This window comes from Anguilla rostrata, chromosome 12 (genome assembly GCF_018555375.3).
Source record: "Anguilla rostrata isolate EN2019 chromosome 12, ASM1855537v3, whole genome shotgun sequence".
In the NCBI taxonomy this organism is placed as follows: Eukaryota; Metazoa; Chordata; class Actinopteri; order Anguilliformes; family Anguillidae; genus Anguilla; species Anguilla rostrata.
The window spans coordinates 39,818,516-39,841,071 of NC_057944.1; the positions used below are offsets into that span (position 1 = coordinate 39,818,516).

The window sequence follows — 22,556 nt, forward strand, 5'->3', positions numbered from 1 at the left end:
ACACGCTCACTCACACACCGCACAAACACACACACACACACCGCACATACATGCATACACACACACACACCGCACATACGCACACACTCACACACCGCACATACATGCATACACACCCAGGAGACACGTTCTGCTATAATTTACTCCCTCTACCCAGCACACACACACACACACACACTCACACACACACTCACACATACACACACACACCACATACCACACACACTCACACCACACACTATACACACTCACACCAGAACAGTGATTGCTTTATCGATTGGATAATTGATTGACACACTGACAATCAGAATGTCAGTAATAAGAACAGTCACGGATGGTTTGGTTTGCTGCTGCCACATATAGCTCCTCCCAGTTCCACGGTGGTCCAGCATGCTTATTGGAGCGTGTCTGTGCTGGACCCGGGTCATGTGCTGACCTGACCACGCCTCTTTCCTAAGACTGCACCTCGGTTCTGCAAAGGAGAGGTCTGTTAGCAAGAAATGAATGGACCGTGTCTGGGAACGAGGCTTGAAATTCATTTTTTTCACACATGGTGACTAAATGCTCTCTCCAGACAAATGTGTTTAAAAAAACAACATGTAACGTGTCCTTTTTTAACACACTACCATTTCTTTTTAAGGACCAGACATTTGATGTCACTTTCAACGCAGTCTGTGGAAAAGTCTAATTTTGTAACACATTAACTGTATATTTGTGGTAGTAGTAGTAACTTTGACACAAAATGTGTCGAAAGTAACAGAAAAGTAGTAACATGAAAAGCGTGTTGGATATTTACACATCCGTTACGAGAGTGTGTTTAGCAAATATACTAACAATCAGAGGTCACCACTGTTGTGGGGACTCAAAATCATCCTAAATGTCAGGTCATACTTTACTCTAGGGCACGTCACAGGTTGCTTTGTGCTACCGGCAAATCTCCACAGCAGAAGAGAACAGGGCTCTCCGTTGAAAATTGCAAACATTAGCGCTATTAGTCCCGATTGCTTGCTTCTCTTGACACAAAGCAATCAATTACCACTGGAACGCGAGTTTTCTCATTGAAGAGTACTCCTGACGACACGGAATCAAGTGAATTAGTGATCAGAGTGAAACTGCTTTCAAGAGCAGCAAAGCATCCGCCGCGCGCTGCACAGCCTATAGTTTATTTGGCATATCCTCATATATCCGTCAATGCGTTCGCCGCCGCAAATAAGCGTGCGAAGAAGCCCGAAGAGATGCGCTCACAGCCTGTCCTGTCTAAACGTTTTTCGTGAAACAGTCACACAGAAAACATTAATAAGACTCAATTTCGTTCCTCGATGATCCAAAAAATAAATAAATTTGTTTTTAAACTTTGGCGATGGAGTCGCGCGCAAAGCTTCCTTTCCACTCGTCTGCCTTTCACTATTTTCTGACCCCGAACCCAGCCATTCCTCCTCCTCCCGCTGATATACAGCTCGTTTTTTGCTCTCTAACTCTCTGGGAGAATGTGGCTTACCTGACTGCGCTGGAAGTTTTCCTTTTCCACTTCCAAACTGTTGGCGCCTCCGGTTCGCCTGGACAGTACTTTGGGGATTGCGTTGGGGACCTGCGGAATGGAGCTGTTAACTGGATCCATCGTTGCCGACCCGTGACATGCAGCAAGAACAAAAATTATTCGAAACTGGGGTACGCCTATCTTTCTGTAATTCTTGATGCGAGACCCCCTTGACACGAACGCCCATGCAAGCGAGCGATTTAAAAATATATATTCAAATAATTTGCAGCGACAGTCCATCCACCGCCCAATGAAACCTCGGCGTGGGACGCACTGAATAGCGGCGGAGGCAAGAGCAATATTAACTCCTCCCAGTAACTGCATGTCCGCCAATCATTACTGTACCAAACGCCAATCCCGAAACAGGCTACAGTATGCACGTGGTTTGCTAAAATATTTTTAGGACGCATTGAATTTGCCGGTCTTCAGAAATATACAGAGAATCAATTGCCAGTTCTCACGAGAGAAATAACTCGTTTTCTCCTCAGTGACAATAAGCTGTCATAACCCGTTACAAGCATTTATAAATAATACTACAGAAAAGGACATGCACATTACAATGCCTCTTTGAAGTTTCTTTTTTTTCAGTTGATGCTCACTTATCACTGTGCGCTTGCGGATTTAATTACATATTTCTGAAATATACAAACTTCAACTTATGACAAACTGACCAAATTTTTATTATGCGAATATTCATTGAAAGGATGGATTCAGTAAAAACGCATTCGACTGCACCTTGTTAATTTATCAGTGAGAACCATGAAGCCGTTCATGTTGTTTGGTAGCCTGTCATCAGCCACGCGGGGGGGCGGAGGGGCGGGGGTTTGGGGGAGGTGGGGAAATCCACAATCACTTTATCTCAATTAATCAAAATGAATTTTGGGGGAAATAATGTCTCTGTGACTGCAGAGCTTTGTTTGACCAGAGCTGGATCAGTAGTACATCAAATACTTAATAATTACCCAGAAATCCATACACTTGGTTAACCCTCATATTAAGTTTGGGGGCAATTTGACTCCATTCAAGTGTTTGACATCTCTTAAAAACAATTTCCCCTTATTGTTTGTTAATTTGGTGGGATTAAATAGTAAACATGCAATAAATGTAATGATGTTTTCAAAAGTCCTGTACCAATTTTGTATACAAAGTATTGGTTCTGTAGCTATATAAAATCTAAGAAAATAAACAACCTTTTTTATTTTTTATCTCTGATTTGTTTTGTGGGTGATTCCCATGGCACTTTCCTGTACAGGTTTCAAACTTTAATGCACTGCAGGCTGTAAACTGAGAAGTTTCTCACTGATTTTTAATATTTAGAGATAAATGATTCATTTGAAAAACACTAAGAAGGCAACACAGATGGTGTCGAATTTGTTTTGTATTACAATAATTTCGTGTCAGTTTAAACTGTTGGGGTCAATTTGACTCCAAACATAAAAGGTGTCATAAAATTTCCACATAATATGAGGGTTAAGGTGATATTACTTATCTTTCCTGTACACTTCCCACTTGGTTCATTTATACGGTCCAAGTCACACATTTCTCATATGGACGAGAAAAGCAACTTTGCTGAACCCTAGTGGATATTCAAGCTGCCAGTCTAATGCAATCTAGCTGGAACCAGCTTCTGCACCAGCTAGACAGCATCTGGAATTTGATGATGGTCTCTTGTTTGTATACCAAGCTGTCCGACCAGCTGGACATGGCCTTGCGAGCATCTTGTTGCTGGCTTGACCATCTCAAGACCAGCTGGACCATCTTAAAACCAGGCTGGAATTTACACCAGTGAATGTGTCGACTTTATTTTCCAGACTTAGTATATTCTTCAAACTGTATACCCATACTTTGTGTAAGTCCTGTAGCCTACTTACACACTGTGAGTTCATGCAGGCACTTCTTACCTGCTACCAAACCAAACAACATTCATTAACTTAGTTAGCTTTTGGAGACACGTTCTCTAATTCCAAAAATCGTGTGTTTGAACAACTAGTGGGCGATAGGTGTGTTACTGCAAATGTCAATATCGCACATATACTAGCCCGTTTATTTAAAAAAGAACTAAATTTACAAGTCTGGAAGTGGTATAGCTATAACTCACTTCCGTCTCTATCTGGTGTACATTTATCTGTGGTTGTGGTGTGCTACCCCCCGCAGAATTGTGGGATATTAAAGTCCTCCGGTGGCGCGCTGCCGCCATGACTCCCAGGGAGAAGCGGTGGATCGCGCTTATCTCTGTGGTGGTGATTTCTCTCGCGGTCCTGTGTTTAGCTCTTTATTTTATTCCGACTTTTCTTTATATACTGTTAATTCTTGGCATCTCTGGTGCCGTTTTCTTTTATCACACCAACGAGCCGCCATTCAGGAGCAGGGAAGGCCAACATCCTCGGCCTTATCTGATCATCCCGCCGCTTTTCAGACGCTGGTTGCCGGCGAAGACTGCTAACGGTGTGCCGTCGGGCGTAAGAGTCAGTTCAAGAGTCAATAGGGGTCGTTTTGTTAAGGGAGATATTAGAGATACCGTTGGATTAAGCGGTGAAAAACGCGTACAGAACACCGGTCTTTTTAGGAAAGAGGCTGAACTCAGCGCCTCGTTGTTGTTTAGTCCTCGGGACATACTCATGGGAAGTTACCTCGGGAAGCCAGACAGTCCCTCGGCCGTTGGAAGGCTCGGTGGCGCCGAGACAAGGGAACTCCGGGAGAGGCTGTCCCGACCCAACCATGCAGTTCAGACCCCCAACAGAAGGTTGTCTTTCGGGTGAGTGAGTTAAACGAGTCTTGGGTAGTTATTATATTGTTCACAGCTCATGTTTGGTTGGGTAGCTACCTTGGTCAGGGACCAGTTGCGCCAGGAAACTGGTATAGCTAGCCGCTAATGGTAATGCTAGCCGTATAGCTTTCTCCATAGTCAACACGTGAAGAATAGCTAACGCTAGCTACGAACTGTATACATCTGGTCGGGCTGCCGGCTCGCTAGCAACATTAGGCTACCAATTGTCACCGACTTGGCGGCCAGAAAGCTAGCTTCTAATAAGAAGTGGCTTTGTTATCCACAGCCGTGCTAATTATCTGTTTTTGCGCAGCGGGGAGCTTGGTGGCAGGATATCTTATGAAAAATGCAGTTCAATGCGGATTTTCAATCTTCCCTCCAAGATTTGAAAATGTGGGTGTTGCTGTGCGTTCTTTGCCGGGTGTGTTCCAGCCCGTTATGGTATGCCGGCTGTTAGCTTCCTTACTAACGTTTAATAGCTACTTACAGTAGCTAACCGTTATTACAGTAAACTAGTTGTTTTACACTGAAAGTTCACGAATTTCCGTGATTTCTCCGTAGTTTATGTGAAACTGTCAATGCATCTGGTGAACGAAACTTTAGCACTTGGTAAACAAAAGCGAAACAGTTTAGAAACAGTTCTAAGCATGTAAGTTACGGTTTTACACGCACAAGAAAGTACCTAAAAGTACAGACTATTGTCTCAGGGCGACGTAGATATTTATTTCTATTTTTTTAACGAATTGTACCACTGTCTGGCTACAAGCAGAAGTTAGCGTAGTAATTTTTCCTTGTTCACAAAATAAGTTGTTAGCTTATGTTTACATTGTAAGTCTCTGACTGCGGCTTTAGTTTAATTCTCCAGTTGACCCCTGGGTAAAAAATGATCATATCATATTCTGAGTTTAAAAGTAGTGAAAACACCCCGAAATCTATTTTTTGAGCACGAAATTTGATAAATTTTTCTGCAGTCACCCTAGAAGTTAAACACTGTCCTATTTATATTTTAGAAAAGTGGTTCACCCCCACAGTACAAAGATTGTCTTGTGTCTTTTTTAACCCTCCAGTTATGAAAACACAAGTCATAATCAAAGTGCCACATCTCTATTACAGCAACAACAAAAAAAGTATTACAGTTGTGTTTTGGAGTAAAAACGTGTGGTGTGAACTGAAGACATGTACTCTCTGCACTGTGAAGTAGGAAAACTGCTATTCATCAATTTATTGGCTCGTTGTTTCCACATGAAGAGCATTGATGTGGGGTTTGAAGTTCAGCGAAGAGGCTGTATTGTGTGGGGGTCGAGAGGGCGGGTTATTTTGGACCCTGCAGACATGGGGAGCATTCGCAGTGAGGGACCACGGGCGGGTAAACACACTTTAGGGTTGTGCTGATCTGTCCTGGCGTTGCGCTGATCTGTCCTGGCGTTGTGCTTATCGCTAATCTGTCCTGGCGTTGCGCTGATCTGTCCTGGCATTGTGCTTATCGCTAATCTGTCCTGGCGTTGCGCTGATCTGTCCTGGCGTTGCGCTGATCTGTCCTGGCATTGTGCGTATCGCTAATCTGTCCTGGCGTTGCGCTGATCTGTCCTGGCGTTGCGCTGCTCGCTGATCTGTCTTGCATTGTGCTGATCGCTGATCTATCCTGCCGTTGTGCTGATCGCTGATCTGTCCTGGCATTGTGCTTATCGCTAATCTGTCCTGGCGTTGCGCTGATTGCTGATCTGTCCTGGCGTTGCGCTGATCTGTCCTGGCGTTGCGCTGCTCGCTGATCTGTCTTGCATTGTGCTGATCTGTCCTGGCGTTGCGCTGATCTGTCCTGGCGTTGCGCTGATCTGTCCTGGCGTTGCGCTGATCTGTCCTGGCGTTGTGCTGATCTGCAGGGAGCCCCTGGGCGCAGCCGGCCGCTTCACCATCACCCCTCAGCGGCACTACCCCATCGCCCAGCCCGGCTGCTCGCCCATGGGGCTGCTGGCTCCCGCCCAGTGGCACAGCTACCGGAAGAAGAGCATCCTCACGCCGCGGAACAGCCCGCGCCTGCACAGCCCCGTGACCGTGAAGATCGCCCGGCCCGACCACCACGCCACGCGCTCGCCGTTGTAAGTCGGGGGGGAAACGGGGGAATGGTCACCTTTTCACGTTTTAGAATTAAAGAGTTAAATCTCTACTGATGCCTGTGCAACACAACCCCAAGCTTAACCACACTGTGGCCTCCTGGCTTTAAGCTCTATGGCATACGGAAAGATCGAGTTTGTAGCGATTCCCTGAAAATCATATTTTTGACTAACTTTTATTGCTATGTTTTGTGTACCCCAGTTTTGGAAATGGAAACGGCATGAATGTTTTCCTTGTTCTCTGAGGGCCCTGGCGGGTCGGTGGTCATGCTGGCTTATTGTCTGTGCCGCAGCTTGAATCACCTGGGCTCCCCGCTGACCCCCCTCAGTGCAGGTTTGGGGTCGGGGGTGGGGGCCGCGGCCGACCCCTGCTCCAGGGAGACGGTTCTGAGCGTGCTCAAAGTGAGCCGCAAGCGCGAGGTGGAGGAGGACGAGGACCGGAGCTACATGGGCACGCAGAAGAGCAAGAGGAGGTGAGGCTGCTCCCCGTGTGCCCGCCTCTGGGCCTCTAAGCCTCTGGGCCTCCTTTAATTCAGCAGCAACACACCAGTCCTGAGTGTTCCTGGTGTACTCCACACTGCAGAAAGTGTGTTTGATGTGAACACACTGGTCCTGAGTGCTGTTAGTGTGTGCTTCACACTGCTGTGTGTTTGATGTGCATGAGTCCCTCCTGGCTTTGCTGAAGCCTCTAAGCTCGTCCTCTGAAAGGTTTGGTTCTGTTTCGGGCAGCTGACTTTACTCAGGCTTCAGTGTGCAGCCTGAGGGGCAGTTGACTGAAATGTATCTGTTTTTTTTAATGAAATGGTTATGTTAATAAGTGGCATTGTGCCCTTTGTCTTGTGTGCTGTGAGTCTGAGGGGAGTTATGAAGTCAGCTGGATAACTGCGCTGAGTGAAACCCGGAAGAGCTCTTTTTACTTCAGTCCATGTTCCAGGTTTAGGAGGGTTCCGGGTTTTACTTAGAGCAGTTATGCAGCTGAACTTTGTAACCCTGCTTCCTGATACAGACCCCTGATGTACAGAGGTGAGAGCAGTACTGCAGAAACCTCACTATGGTCCTCAGCACTCACTGCAGATCAGTGGGGTGATGGGATGAAGGAAGACATGGAGGGAGGGGTGGAGGGATGGATGGATGGATGGATGGAGGGAGGGAGGGGAGGGATGGATAGAGGGAAGGATGGGTGGAGGGAGGGAGGGAGGGGAGGATGGATAGAGTGAGGGAGGGATGAGTGGGTGGATGGAGGGGAGGGATGGATAGAGGGATGGGTGGGTGGATGGAGGAGGAGGGATGGATAAAGGGATGGGTGGGTGGATGGAGGGGGAGGGATGGGTGGGTGATGGAGGAGGAGAGATGATAGAGCGATGGTGGGTGGATGGAGGGGAGAATGGATAGAGGGATGGGTGGGTGGATGGAGGGGGAGGGATGGATAGAGGGATGGGTGGGTGGATGGAGGAGGAGAGATGGATAGAGGGATGGGTGGGTGGATGGAGGGAGAGAAATGGATAGAGGGATGGGTGAGTGGATGGAGGGGGAGGGATTGATAGAGGGATGGGTGAGTGGATGGAGGGGGAGGGATGGATAGAGGGATGGGTGAGTGGATGGAGGGGGAGGGATGGATAGAGGGATGGGTGAGTGGATGGAGGGGGAGGGATTGATAGAGGGATGGGTGAGTGGATGGAGGGGGAGGGATTGATAGAGGGAGGGAGAGGATGATGTCCCTGCGTGCTGAATGTATGGACATTAGTGCTGACATGATTGTGTAACACAGAGCAGTGTGTTTTAAATAAACTTTTTGGCCCCCCTCCCCTCACCCCCCAGACGCCACGGAAGCAGCGAGAGTTCCCAGTCTGCCTTCGAACCCCTGACCAACGGAACCCCGTCCCACCTGGTCCCCAAGTGAGTGTGTGTCTGTGTGTCTCTGTGTGTATGCGCGTGTGCGCATGCCTGTATGTGTGTATGTGCGTGTGCCTGTACCTGTGTGTGTCTGTGTCTGTATGTGCGTGTGCCTGTGTGTGTGCGCATGCCTGTATGTGTGTGTTTGTGTCTGTGTGTATGTGCGTGTGTCTGTGTGTGTGCGCATGCCTGTATGTGTGTGTTTGTGTCTGTGTGTATGTGCGTGTGTCTGTGTGTATGCGCCTGTGGCTGTGCCTGTATGTGTGCGTGCGTGCACATGCCTGTGTGTTTGTGTGCACTTCTGTGTTGCCTATTTTATCAGCCCGCTGGTCCTCAGAGATCCACCTCTTCAGAAGTGAGCAGTTAGTACTGAAGTCAAAAATTATTTTTAAAAAAGGGATTGTTCCTGATGTCAGGTGGCAGTTAAATTATTGCTGTTTGCCTTAGAGAAAGTTGCAGAGGAAAGTATCTGTTAATTTTAGCTTGAACAGCTCTTGTGTCTAAAGCTACTATAATTTTACAAACAGTTGCACTTGTGCTACTGTAAGGATTGGGGGTAATATGCATACAGAAACTGAACATGGACGTCGTTGCTGTTGATGAACTGCAGTGTGCTGCGTTTGGAGGAAGGGTCCGTGCTCCTCCTCACCCTCGCTCTCTCGTTCCTTCTTCCTCTCCTCAGGCCAGGGAGGATGAAGCGAGGGATAAACACGTTAGTGGTGGAGGAGTCCCACACGAAGAGATCCCGCACCTCCTCCGTCAGCTCTCTGGGGTCGGGCCGGAGCCCCGGGGGGGTCCCCGGCGGAATCCGGAACCCCATCTACAGCTCGTACAGCTCCTCACAGGGCGCAGCTCAGGTACTCAACCCCCGGCCCGGTATCAAACCCCATCTACAGCTCGTACAGCTCCTCACAGGGCACAGCTCAGGTACTCAACCCCCGGCCCGGTATCAAACCCCATCTACAGCTCGTACAGCTCCTCACAGGGCACAGCTCAGGTACTCAACCCCCGGCCCGGTATCAAACCCCGTCTACAGCTCGTACAGCTCCTCACAGGGCACAGCTCAGGTACTCAACCCCCGGCCGGTATCAAACCCCATCTACAGCTCGTACAGCTCCTCACAGGGCACAGCTCAGGTACTCAACCCCCGGCCCGGTATCAAACCCCATCTACAGCTCGTACAGCTCCTCACAGGGCACAGCTCAGGTACTCAACCCCCGGCCCGGTATCAAACCCCATCTACAGCTCATAAAGCTCCTCACAGGGCACAGCTCAGGTACTCAACCCTCGACTCGGTATCAAACCCCATCTACAGCTCGTACAGCTCCTCACATGGCACAGCTCAGGTACTCAACCCTCAACTCGGTATCAAACCCATCCACATCATGTACAGCTCAGGTACTCAACCCCATCTAAGGTGCATACAGCTCAGGTACTCAACCCCCGGCTCAGCCCAAAACCCCATCTACAGCACGTAGAGCTTAGGTACTGAATCCCCAGCTCGGTACCAAACCCCATCCACAGTGTGTACTGCTCAGGTACTCAACCCTCGGTACCAAACCCCGTCCACTCACGCAGTCACATTTATCTACCAGCTGACTTGACAGGCGGAATACAATGCAATTTCTCAACTCCCAAACGTCATTCAATACCAGTGAGCGGGTTTATCTGAAGTGTGCAAATTTACTCAGTTCAGTTTTATTTGTAAAGTGCTCTTTGCAAAGTGGCGCTCTCTAAGCACTGTACAGCCACGCTGGGCCTGGACCCTCACGAGTGTGTGCGCGACCGTGTCCAGGAGGAACTCCCTGGAGGACAAACAGGAAGCAGCCTTGGGTGGATCCTGCCTCCTGGGGCGGATCTCTCCAGGCAGGGACACGGGGAACTGTAATTAAACCGGTGCCGGAGTGTCGAGGGGTTTGGGTTCGAGCCGCAGGGAGAGGCGTGGGCGCAGGAGCTTATGAAAAGTAGGGACTGTTCCTGTCGTCAGTTTGGGCAGGGACAGCTACCGGGGACGTGGAGGCGGGGGCCAACAGGAAGCAGAGCAGCGTGCAGAACGTAGCCCCTGAGCCTGTCCTGGTGAGACTGGGGACTGGGAGTCTGCAGGGGGTCTGTAATGGTGACCAGTCGTCCTCAGTGCTGGACACTGGCAGAGCAGGCTGCGCTCTGAAATGGCTGCTGAGTGGAGCCGGCTGCAGTAGAGCCCTCGCGTGAACCCGCAACTCCCCTGATAACGGTCGCGGGGAGGACTGGTTGCTAGGTAACCGAACCCCCCCAGGTTGTTAAAGGATTGTGTGTGTGCAAATCTGGGTGTGACTGCACACAGCGCACGAGGAAGGTATTGTGTCAGAACAGCTGTTACAACGTCAGTCTCCGCATGAACGACTTCTTTAAAAAAGTGTAGAATCGGGCGGACATTTTAAACGGCAGGTGTGTTAATTGCTCGGAGTAAGCACGGCCTCGTGGGATGTAAATGCAGTTGTTATTGTGTGCTCGTGATTATGTTAATTATTGTGTACCTGTAAGCCACTCTGGCTCAGGTCATATACCTGTAAATGCACTGAAGTCTGTGCTGGGATTCTGCACATTCTCAGGTGCTCTGATCATTACTATTGCGGAGTTGGGGGACCAGTTGTGTTTCTATTCCGTCAGTTTAGGAAAATAATTGAAATTTGGTTCATTAGGTGAGAAAAGATCTTCATAGAACATTTTGTAATTTTTTCTCGTTTTTTAATTTTTAAAAAAATTTACTGAGTTGAAATGTAAGTGGAGCCAGCCCAGCCTGGAGTAATGTTTGATGCTGTTTGTCAGTTAATCCTGGTAGGTTAGATGGCATCTCTGATTTAACCTGCTTGTTCATTCGTTTGTTTCTTTGTCCGGCAGAACAAGCCGTCCACCCTCAGCCTGTCTCCCCTCTCCAGCCCTGGATCGTCTCGATCGCAGACCCCAGAGAGACCCCCAAAAAAGCCGAGGTAAGGTCCCGTCCGCCCCCGCCCGGGGCCCCCTGTGACGGGACGTCCCACAGGCCAGCTTGTCTGTGGTGAGAATGAGGAGCTCATCCTGTTCTTCTGCTCTGACTCAGGGAGGAAGTGGCTCAGTCCTCCAGCACGGCGCCCGCCGCGAAGGCCCTCGCTAAAGCAGCGGACCAGCCTGCCAGCGCGGGTAAGAGTCCCGGGCCCAGACAGCCGCCATCTTACCGTCGCTCGTTCACCACACCACCGAGTCTGGATGGCTTAAACCAGGCCTGGGCTCCATTTTAGTTAACTCCACTCAGGAAATTAATGGACATTAATTGGGTTCAATGAATTGGGGGAGAAATGGCCTTCAGGTTCTCTCAGGTTTTTTCCAGTTAAGTGAATCTCCGTGTGTATTCTCAATTGGTGGACATTGAATTGGAATTGACCCTAACCCTGGCTTAAACCTCTCTCTGCTCTGTAACGCTACCTGCAGTTCTGGTCCTGAAGGGTTGGTGTGTATGCAGGTTTTTGTTTCCACCAGTTACTCTGGCTAAATGAGCTACTTGGCTATATACACCAACATTGGTTCATTCGTAGATTAGATCACACATTCATGTGCTGATCAAGAAATGTAGCTAAAATATCAGATGGCATAAATGTTAGGGCTAATTAAGTAATTAAGGCCAGAAGTTGGCATTAAAACCACCTCCTGTGTTAGTGTGTGCATGTGTGTGTTGCTGTAGTTAAATGGTGCAGTAATGTCATGGCTGTAATGGTTTATGATTATCTTCAGGGAAGAACACCCCTACACCGACAGCACCAGTGGTCACTTCCCCATCAGGCTCTGGGGGCAGTGAGGGAAGGCGCAAGAGGAAGATTCCATTGGTGCCCAGCCGAAGGGGGGACAGCATCTCCCTGGTGAGTGGCATGGATTTGTGGAGTCCTGTAATTTGCTCTTATTCTGTCAGCAAGAGACAGGCAAGTGAGAAAAGCTCAATCTTTTTTAGAAGAATAGTTTGTTTCTTTGTTCTGGGCAAATGTGGGCTTAAGCTACAGAGCCATCCATCAATAAATTTTCTAACCGCTTAGTTGAGATCAGGGTCGTGGTGGCAACAGGGCAAGCAGAGCAGCCCAGACATCCCTCTCCCCAGCAACTTCCTCCAACTCATCCCGGTGGATCCCCAGGCGATCCATTACATTACAGGCAGTACTGTCAAGGTACAACGGCATGTCCTACCGGAACGAACTCGACCTTTCGGTTACAAGCCCAGTTCCTTACCCACTGTGCTTCACATCCCAAGCCAGATGGTAGCTATAATCGCTCCAGTGTGTCCTTAGTCTGCCCCTGGGTTTCCTCCCTGGTGGACATGCCCAGAACACCTCCAGAGAGAGGCGCCCAGGAGGCATCCCAATCAGATGCCCAAACCACCTGAAACTTACTGCTTTCAGTACAGAGGAGCAGCGGCTCTATTCTTGAGGTCCTCCTGGATGCCTGAGCTCCTCACCCTGTCGAGGAGAGTAACCCCTGCCACCCTGTGGAGAAACCCTATTGCGATCTCACTCTCTCGGTCACTACCCATAGCTTGTGACCGTAGGTGAGAGTAGGGATGAAGATCGACTGTTAAATCGGGAACTTTGGCATAGCTCCTCCTTCTTCATGACCTTCCAATGCAATGCTCGCATTACTGCGGCCACTGCACCTACGCTACAGTCAATGTCTCAGTCCCTTTTCCCCTCACTTGTGAATAAGACCCCGAGATACTTGAACTCCTCCACCTGGGGTAGTTGCTCCCTCCTCACTTGTATGGGACAATCTTCTTCCCAGAGAGGCCCATAAGCACAAATTTGAAGGTGCTGATCCTCATCTTAACCGCATCACACTCGGCTGCCAACTAATGGAGTCCCCATCAAAGGTGTGATGAGGCCCAAGGGACGCCGTCATCCTCAAACAGCAGAGACGCCACCCCAATGTTCTCAGACCGGACAGACTCCAAACCTCGGTTGAGCTTTGAGGTCTTGTCCATGATTACCAGGAGCAGGATGGGAGACGAGTCCAACACTCACTTTGAACAAGCTTGACTTAATGCCAAGAAGGCGATCGCAACTCTTGCTCCGAGAGTACAGGGACCAAAAGGCTCGCAATAGCACAACCCCAGCACTCTATTCTCCCGCAGCACATTTCTCAAGATACCCCAAGGAACCCGGTCATGAGCCTTCTCCAAATCCACAAAATGCATATAAACTAGATTAGCAAATTCCTGTGCCCCCTAAAATATCTGCAAGAGGGTCGGTCTGCTGTCCCGTGGCCTGGATGAAACCCACATTGCTCCTCCTGAATCTGAGGTTTGGCTGTTTAATAGTCAGAGCTTCCATTTCAGCCCCTTGGCATAGGCTTTCCCAGGGAGGCCGAGGAGTGTGATTCCCTGATAATTGGAACACACCTTCCGGTCCGCTTTCTTAAAGATGGGGACCACCATCTCAGTCTGCCACTCCAAAGGAACTGTTCCCAACCTCCCAACACAAAATTGAGGAGTTGTGTCAGCCGTAAAATCCAGAACCACAGTGGTTCTTCTGCCTCAGAGATGGGCTTGGACTGTTCCAGCTCACCATTCCGACAATATCCCTGCTTGAGTTTTACCGTCCTTGCCAAGAACAGCCTGGATGATGTCCCACTTTCCCTTCCTGAGATGCCGAATGGTTTTCCAGAACCACATTTAGGCCGACTGAAAGTCCTTCTCCAAGGTCTCTCAAAACTCCTCCTGTGTCCCAGCTTTTGCTACTGCAACTGCATGTGGCATTTTTCCCCTGCCGGTACCTATCTGCTGAATCCAGAGTCCTCCGTGCCAGACAGACTCAAAAAAAAAAAAAAGTCTTCTTCAGCTTGACAGCATCCCTCACTGCTGGAGTCCATGGGTTGCTGCCAGGACATCCACCGACCAGCTTCTGACCACAACCTCTAGCTGCTGCTTCCACAATAGAGGTTTTTCAGAGAGTGGACTTTAGATGATTATCCAAACTTGCACTACTTCAAAAAAAAAAAAAAAAGTAAAGTAAACCTCAGATTTTCTGCCATGTAAATTCCTTGTAAGTCTGCAGCTTTGTAGAGTACTGATTCCCAAACAGGTTTACGGGGCCGGTATGGTCACCATACGACAGTTCAGTCATTAGTTGATGCCAGGTATGAATGGATTGTCTTTAACTGCCTTTTTTTTCCCTACATTCCAATATGGTTCTGCGGTGAGCACATTAAGCACATTAGCTGACTAATGTGTTGAGTTGATTAATGGGCCTGATTAATGGGCTTGATTAATATGTAATATTGAATGTGTAAATGGGAGTTTAATATGATGTAATTGTTTTGCAGCCTCCAGCCCCAGAGCTGGGCTATACCATCACTGTGACAGACCTGGATTTGGAGAAGGCGGCAGCCCTGGAGCAAATTAAGAAGGCCCTGGAAGACCCAGGTCAGTGTGCCCGCTAACTTCCTTACATCACTTTTACGAGAACTTGGACGCCGCCATGTTTGTGGACTGTTTGCACACGAAGGGTCCTCCCCCAGTCCTGTACCTGTGGAAGTTCAACTGCTCGCCTGTGGTGTGAAACTCAAAAAAATGCTAAAAAAAATAGGCTTTCAAATAGGGCGAGAAAAAATACTATGCAGGCCAATAACTGCCTGTTTTCCCCGTTGCAGAGCCGGCTGATCCTGCCCCTGCCCCTGCCCCAGTGGTGCCCTCCTTCCCCACGGTCCCCGCCACCAGCGTGGCTCCCTCCACCTCCGGAGGCCTGCTGCTGGGCTGCCTCACCTCCATCTCCACCTCCGTCGCCCCCACCTCCACGGCTGCCTCCGGCGTGCCTGGCTCTGCCCCCCCCCCGGGGGCCGGGGTCAGTACCATAGCGGCTCCCACCTCCTCCACCTCCACTGCAGCTCCTGCCCCCACCTCCAGCCTGCCCAACCCCCTCCTGGAGTCTTACAGGAAGATGCACAACCCTTCGGCAGGTATGAGGTCCCCGCCCGCTTGTATCACCTCACTCGGAAGGGACAGTGGCCATTGATTCTTTACACACACCAGGGGCTCTTTCCAACCGCTTTTTTTTTTTTTTACCTCCTTGCATCCTTTCCTCGCGTCCTTTCCTTGCTTCCTTCGCTCCAACCAACGGAAAGGATGCAAGGAAAAGGACGCGAGGCCAGAGGAATCGAGGAAACACGTTTTAGGCAAATGGAACACCCTTTAGTCACGCGTCAGTTTGAAGCCATGTCAGTTACAGACGTGGCAGATGAGGCGAGGTGGATGCACAGGTTGATGATAAACGTAACTCGGTTTGAAAAAAAATTCTTTCGCAAAGGATGCACCCGTGTTTCCTTGCTCAAGCATCCCTCAGGCCCCTCCTAGTTCCTTCAAGGAACATTTAATGGGTTGGACTGTCCATTAAGATGGCGATTGATTTCCAGGTTGGGTGACTACCAAGAAGACAAGGACAGATAAATTACGTGATTGGAATGAGCCCATAGATTCTGTGCTCCTGCGGTCCTTCTAGCCTCTCTGCTTCGGAACTCCTGGGGGTTCTGGGTTCTGGGTTCTGTGTTTGTCTGCTTGCCTTGTGTAGATGCTACAGTCTCTGAGTGATCCTCTGCTCTTTTGTCCTCAGGCCCTGCTGCAGATGGGACGGCATTGACGGGCCTTTCGGCCCCAACACCCTCGCTGTTGAGTTCCGGAGGGGTGAAGGTGGAGCCTAGTCTGACTCCGGCACAACCTAGCCTCAATCTGGCACAGTCTAGCCTCAATCTGGCACAGCCTAGCCTGACTCCAGCACAGCCTAGCCTGACTCTGGCTCAGCCTAGCCTCAATCTGGCACAGCCCAGTACGACTCTAGCACAGCCTAGCCTCAATCTGGCACAGCCTAGCCTCAATCCGACACAGCCTAGCGTGACTCTGGCACAGCCTAGCCTCAATCCGACACAGCCTAGCGCGACTCTGGCACAGCCTAGCCTCAATCCAGCGCAGTCGTCCTCAGCTGTGGCCCCTACCATCCAGCTCCCCAGCTCGATGTCCAGCTCCGCATTCAGCCAGGTCATACCCCAGCCTGCACAGTCCTCCACCACCTTCAGCCTGGCCAGCGTGGTGAAGCCCCCCTCCTCTTCCTCGTCGGCCACTGCCACCACGGTAACCACGAGCGGTGCCGTTAATCCCCTCGCCTCGTGTTTCAAGCCTATCTTTGGGCCGGTGGCAGGAACAGCGCCCCCTAGCGCCACCTCTGCCAGCTCATCGGCCCCGCCCCACTTCAAGCCCATTTTTGGGCAGCCTCAGACCACCCCGGCCGCCCCCGCCTCGTCCGAGAGCGGCTCTGTGTTCGGGCAGCTCTCTGGCACCGCCGCCCCCGCTGACCCCGCCGTACAGGCGCCCGCCAAGTCGCTGTTCGGGAGCTGGAGCGCGGCCCCCGGGACCAGCGCGGCCCCCACCACCAACGGGAGCTCCTTCCAGTTCGGCGCCACGCCCGCCACTACGTCAGCCCCCGCCCTCAACCCCGCCTCCACCGCCGCCCCTGGCCCCGCACCCTTTCAGTTTGGGGCGGCCACGGCAACCACGGCAGCCCCTCCCGCCACCCAGGCGGGTTTCAGCTTCGGCACGCCCAGCACCCAGGCCTCCACAGGGCCCTTCGGCGGGTTCAGCACGGCCACCTCCGCGGCAACAGGCTCCGCCCCCGCGAGCCAGCCGGGGTTCTCCTTCGGGAAGCCCGCCTTCGACGGACCCGCCGCCTTCCCCTCCGCCCCCCAGGCGGTGGCGGCCAAGCCTTTTGCTTTTGGGTCGAGTGGGGGAGGAGGGGCAGGGGCAACGCCCTTCAGCTTCGGGGGGGCCGCCACTACGTCCGCCCCTCCATCCTTCGGGACCCCCAGCCAGCCGGCGTTCGGTGGAGGCACGTCAGGGTTCGCGTTCGGGACCACCACGGCTCCCTCCACCGCCCCCACCTTCGGCTCCAGCACCCAGACCTCCGCCCCTCTCCCCGCCCCAGCGCCCACCTTCTCCTTCGGGGGTGCAGCGACCGCACAGCCCAACGCCCCCGCCCCCTCCCAGGCCACGCCCCTACAGCCCGCCTCCGGGGGCTTCAACTTCGGGGCGGCGGTGGCGGGCGGCACGTTTGGCGCCCCGACCCCCGCCCACCCCTCCGGCCTCACCCAAAACTTCTCCTTTGGGGGAGCCAACAACGCAGCGGACAGCAAGCCCGCCTTCGGTGAGTCAGTCAGTCAATATGTCAGTCAGTCTTATCACTCACTCACTCTCAGTCAGTACGTGCTGTTTAGGGTCCTGCAGAGGACCCAATTTTGCTTTGCAGGCAGTTTATCAATAATCCAAGTACAATTAACCATATGCATCAATACAAACATGCATATTTTGTCATGATAAGATGACTGAGTACTGCTACCAGGGGGCAGAGTGCCCTGCTTGTAACATTCCAAGGTTCTGGGTCAAATTTTGGCATGAGTTCATCACGTTTATCTCTCTTGTAGGAAGAGCTTGTGTGGAGAAGAGCAGACTTTTGATGCAGATTGAATGCAGCACCACTGTGTCAGCCTCAGTCAATCACAGTCTTACTAACTCTCATCCCTGCTGACTATCCGTCCCTGCTGACTCTATCCATCACTGCTGACTCTATCCATCCCTGCCGAATCTATCCATCCCCGCTAACTATCCATCCTCGCTAACTCTATCTATCCCTGCTGACTCTATCCATCCCTGCTGGCTCTATCCATCACTGCTGACTCTATCCATCCCCGCTAACTCTATCTATCCCTGCTGGCTCTATCCGTCCCTGCTGACTCTATCCATCCCTGCTGACTCTATCCATCCCTGCCGAATCTATCCATCCCCACTAACTATCCATCCTCGCTAACTCTATCTATCCCTGCTGGCTCTATCCATCACTGCTGACTCTAGCTATCCCTGCTGGCTCTATCCATCACTGCTGACTCTATCCATCCCTGCCGAATCTATCCATCCCCGATAACTATCCATCCCCGCTAACTCTATCCCTGTTGGCTCTATCCATCCCTGCTGACTATCCATCCCCGCTGACTCTATTCATCACTGCTGACTATCCATCCCCGCTAATTCTATCCATCCCCGCTAACTCTATCCATCCCTGCTAACTCTATCCATCCCGCTAATTCTATCCATCCCCGCTAACTCTATCCATCCCTGCTAACTCTATCCATCTCTGCTGATTCTATCCATCCCAGCTGCTGTATAATCTCATTGCACGGTTATCCCCGTCTCTCCAGAGCAGAGACTCTCATGGATGGAAGATCGCTTGTCTGATGATCTTCTCTCTCTTTCTGAATCGCACACGGGGCGTATTGCACCTCGTGTCTTTAGCTTGGTCACCGCTCAGCGACTGCCGTAGCTGCTTGTTCAAACCCCCAGCCTCCGGGGGCGCTGTTCTACTCAAACTGAAGCGATAGGGTGCAGTGTGTCTGGTTTGGGGTGAAGTGGGACGTGGGGGTTTTTTGGGGCTCATTGTCTGTCTCCCCCACAGGGACGTCCACCCCCGCTTTCGGCCAGAGCACCGCAGCCTCTGTCCCCTTCGGAAGCCCCGGCTTCACTCCCTCACCGTTTGGTAAGTGACTGCCCTCATTCTATTGGACAGTGTCTCTGCATCACCTGACCTGTCTGAATGAGCTGTGTTTCTATTGGACAGTGTCTCTGCATCAGCTGACCTGTCTGAATGAGCTGTGTTTCTATTGGACAGTGTCTCTGCATCACCTGACCTGTCTGAATGAGCTGTGTTTCTATTGGACAGTGTCTCTGCATCAGCTGACCTGTCTGAATGAGCTGTGTTTCTATTGGACAGTGTCTCTGCATCAGCTGACCTGTCTGAATGAGCTGTGTTTCTATTGGACAGTGTCTCTGCATCAGCTGACCTGTCTGAATGAGCTGTGATTCTATTGGATGGCATTTCTGCGCCAGCGGAGTGTTTTTCATGGTCAGGGTTCATTCCATTTCAACCTAGTCAATGCAGGAAAGGAAATCCATTCGTTGAAAAAATCATTGTGGAACACCACAGGCTATTTCTAAATTCATGAGTTCAGTTTATTTCCTGAAATGAGATGGAATCTGCCCCCTTCCCCCCTCCATATTTGGCCTTTTAACCCTATAAGGTGTGAGGTCACGTATGTGATTAGAGTGGCCTCAACTGAACATTCTGATGCTGATGTCACAATGCTGGTGACTGAAGGCAGTGACTGAGTTCTGGAACACTGACTTGGAATTTAGAAAAAAAAAAAAAAAAAAGAGTCATTCCAAAAAGAAGCCTACTCTTGGTCGGGTTGTGGTGTCTCGTGTGTATTTGATGTGATTCCCTCGTGGTCCTGTGGCTCACGCGCTGTGATGGCTTCTCCACCAGGGGGCTCCCCCGCTCCAGCCTTCTCCATCGGCTCCGGGTCCAAGCCCAGCGGGGCCCGGCAGAGGCTCCAGGCCCGGCGGCAGCACACCCGGAAGAAGTAGCCGTCGCTGGGGAGGAGAGAGCCGCGTCCCGCCCGGGTGGGGCGTGGAGGCCCGGTCCAAACCTGGAGAAGAGGCGGGTCGAGCCCAACTGCTGCTGAGGACCCCTCGCCCGTACCGAGCCCTCGCCCCACCCAGCCCCCGCCTCCTCCATGGGTCTGGCTCTGCTCTCAGACGCCAGGGAACAGGGAGAGGAGGGGGCTTCAGGCTACAACAGTATAAGGCTACTTGAACAAAACAAGAAAAACTACTTCAAACCTGGAGTCAAAACTTTGTACAAATCTAACCCCACCCCCTGTCCCGCCCCCTGCCCTGGCTCCGCCCCCCTCTCCCCTCCTGCTTCATTATGTCCACCGAACCATCACAGCACTGTGCTCATTCATCCTCCTTCAGGTACAGGCTGTCCTTCCCAGCACCGCTCCTCTGCCTGCACACGCACTATTACACGCTCAGTGCTTACCACAGCTGTATTTCTATAGGGGGGGGGGGGGATTACCTCACTGGCTGTGTGGATGTGAGGATAGTGTTGCGTAAATTCTGGGATGAGACTTGTCTGGTTTTCTGTACGATGCAGATTAGTGTTTCCAGGGTATCGCTGTGGAGGAAGCAGTTGGAGCAGTTTGTTTTCTGCGCAGGCAGACGCTGGTGGATCGTTGCCGTTCACTAGTTGGTCTTTTTTGGTCGTGGCTTTGCGGAGAAGATCAGGAATAGGAACATTACAGGAGTAAGGAAAGCATTTGCACTCGGTGTATAATTCATGCATCACTCACCTAATGGGAATGTTAGTTTTCACGTTTATAAATCTGTCGATTTTTGTGTAAATAATGCAAGCGATGTCACGAGCCTAAATCTGGAGTGATACTTTCAGCAGATAGTTTCCATTAAATACTCTGTTTTCCAAAGAATAGCAGACTCTGTGTGCTTACTTGGGGGGGATGTTTTCATTTTTTATTTTTGAAAGGTAATTACACATTTTGACCCATGTTCTCTGAAGGCAAACGGACGGCATGTTGGTGGAGTGAAGTGTTAGATTATGAGTTTGTGGATGGTGTGGTAGCCTTAGTCAAGTGGTGCAGTTTTTAGCATTAGAGATTTGTGCTGTAGTTAGCATTGCAAGGACTCTGTACAGCTCTGGTAAGCCTTTATACCCCAGGCGCTGTTCCTGACCCCCTCTCTGTCGCCCCTTGCTGGAAGCGGATGGGAATAAAAAAAAAACTTTTTCTAACCATGAAAATGAAAGATGCCCCCCCCCCCCCCCCCCAAGCTTTTATGCAGATCCCTTTGAGTCGCAGTGAGAGGCCTGGAGAGCACAGTGTTCAGCGCTCGTTCAGAACCCATAAGACCTGAGCGCAGCCTGCGGCTCGAGCCCAGACTAAGACATCCTGTCTGTACTGCAGAGACCGCACGATCGGGACAAGCCCAGGCTCAAGAGTTAAAACACCCCCCCCCACACACCCACACATGCACTCAGACACACACACACACCACACACTCACCACACACACATACCACACACCCCAAGGCACACACAGTGCCCCCCATAACACACGCACGCGCACACACACACCACACCCGACATGCACTCAGACACACACTCACACATAGCCCCCCCACACACACACCCACACACAGTCCCCCCCATATATGCACGCACGCACACACACAGCCTCCTCCCTGCCCTCTCCAGTCCTGCTATGAGCTGCTTCTCTTTTCTACCTCTTTCTGTCCCAGCTTCCCCCTGCTGCTAAAGTGTGTGCAACCGCTAACGGCTTCCCCCTGCCGCTAAAGTGTGTGCAACCGCTAACTGCTTCCCCCTGCCGCTAAAGTGTGCGCAACCGCTAACGGCTTCCCCCTGCCGCTAAAGTGTGCGCAACCGCTAACGGCTTCCCCCTGCCGCTAAAGTGTGTGCAACCGCTAACGGCTTCCCCCTGCCGCTAAAGTGTGTGCAACCGCTAACGGCTTCCCCCTGCCGCTAAAGTGTGTGCAACCGCAATCGGCTTCCCCCCCATCCACTTTGCTAGCCCCCGTAGATTTTTGCAAGCGTTTAGCATCTTCTGCTCAGTGCTGCCACCCTCTGGACAGTAGCGTGCACTGCACTGGACTGAGCACTGTTGCCCCGGACAGTAGTAAGGAAAAGGCAACTCTGTCACAGTCCCATCATATGTACTCATTCTCTGAGTTTTCTCACTGCTTGTCCCCCTAATCGAGTACTACTCTATACGAAAGTGATGTTTGATTTTGTTCTGTTTTTTTGTTTTCATTTTGTTGTTTGTTCGTTTGTGTGCCTCAGAGAGTCCGGTTTGGAGGAAATGGTGTGATGAATGGCGGCACGTTGGTAGTGCCGGACATGTGGATCTCCTGCCAGGGGGCGGGGTTTCGGGCAGGGGCGGGGTTTCAGGGGCGGGGCGGGCGGGATGTGGCAATCCTGGGTGGAGATGAATCCAACTTGAGTGAATTTTTAATTTGTACTTTGGTTAAGTCCAAGGTTTTTTTTTTTTTTTTTGGTTTTTTTTACTATTTAATGTTAAAACTTCTTAAATGTTTTTTGGGTGCATGAATAAATTTGATTCTGCAGCTACTGAGTTAAACGACTCAAGACTGGTCACAAGCTGGAGTGGGGGAGTGGAGGGGGGGGAGAGGACAGTTTGTAAAATAAACAGTATTTCCTTTTAGTGAGAAATTTTAACTTTTTTTTTTTTATTTACTGACATGTAGTAGAATGACTTGGAGTTGATATTAGATATGCTGTTTTTGTACATACTCTTACGGATAATAAGTGTTGTGGGTGTTAATGTCTGT

At 50.9% G+C, this 22,556-nt stretch overlaps 1 protein-coding gene across 1 annotated transcript; it reads left to right on the forward strand.

The window, feature by feature from the left end:
* The first annotated feature begins 3,683 nt into the window (after nucleotides 1-3,683).
* pom121 (POM121 transmembrane nucleoporin) lies at nucleotides 3,684-20,662 on the forward strand. Its single transcript, XM_064303078.1, has 13 exons — nucleotides 3,684-4,292; nucleotides 6,185-6,400; nucleotides 6,709-6,888; nucleotides 8,234-8,311; nucleotides 8,991-9,165; nucleotides 11,189-11,277; nucleotides 11,388-11,467; nucleotides 12,056-12,180; nucleotides 14,627-14,726; nucleotides 14,954-15,259; nucleotides 15,910-17,490; nucleotides 18,793-18,873; nucleotides 19,660-20,662. Exons 1-13 carry the CDS (start codon nucleotides 3,733-3,735, stop codon nucleotides 19,758-19,760), a joined length of 3,672 nt encoding a protein of 1,223 aa, XP_064159148.1. The 5' UTR covers nucleotides 3,684-3,732; the 3' UTR covers nucleotides 19,761-20,662.
* Nucleotides 20,663-22,556: the final 1,894 nt, after the last annotated feature.

Bases quoted from the DNA above. Each gene is read 5' to 3' on its own strand.
- pom121 (XM_064303078.1), top strand. From the start codon at position 3,733: ATGACTCCCAGGGAGAAGCGGTGGATCGCGCTTATCTCTGTGGTGGTG. The intron at 11,278-11,387 runs GTAAGGTCCCGT...GCTCTGACTCAG, and splicing joins AGACCCCCAAAAAAGCCGAG to GGAGGAAGTGGCTCAGTCCT. The intron at 11,468-12,055 runs GTAAGAGTCCCG...GATTATCTTCAG, and splicing joins GGACCAGCCTGCCAGCGCGG to GGAAGAACACCCCTACACCG.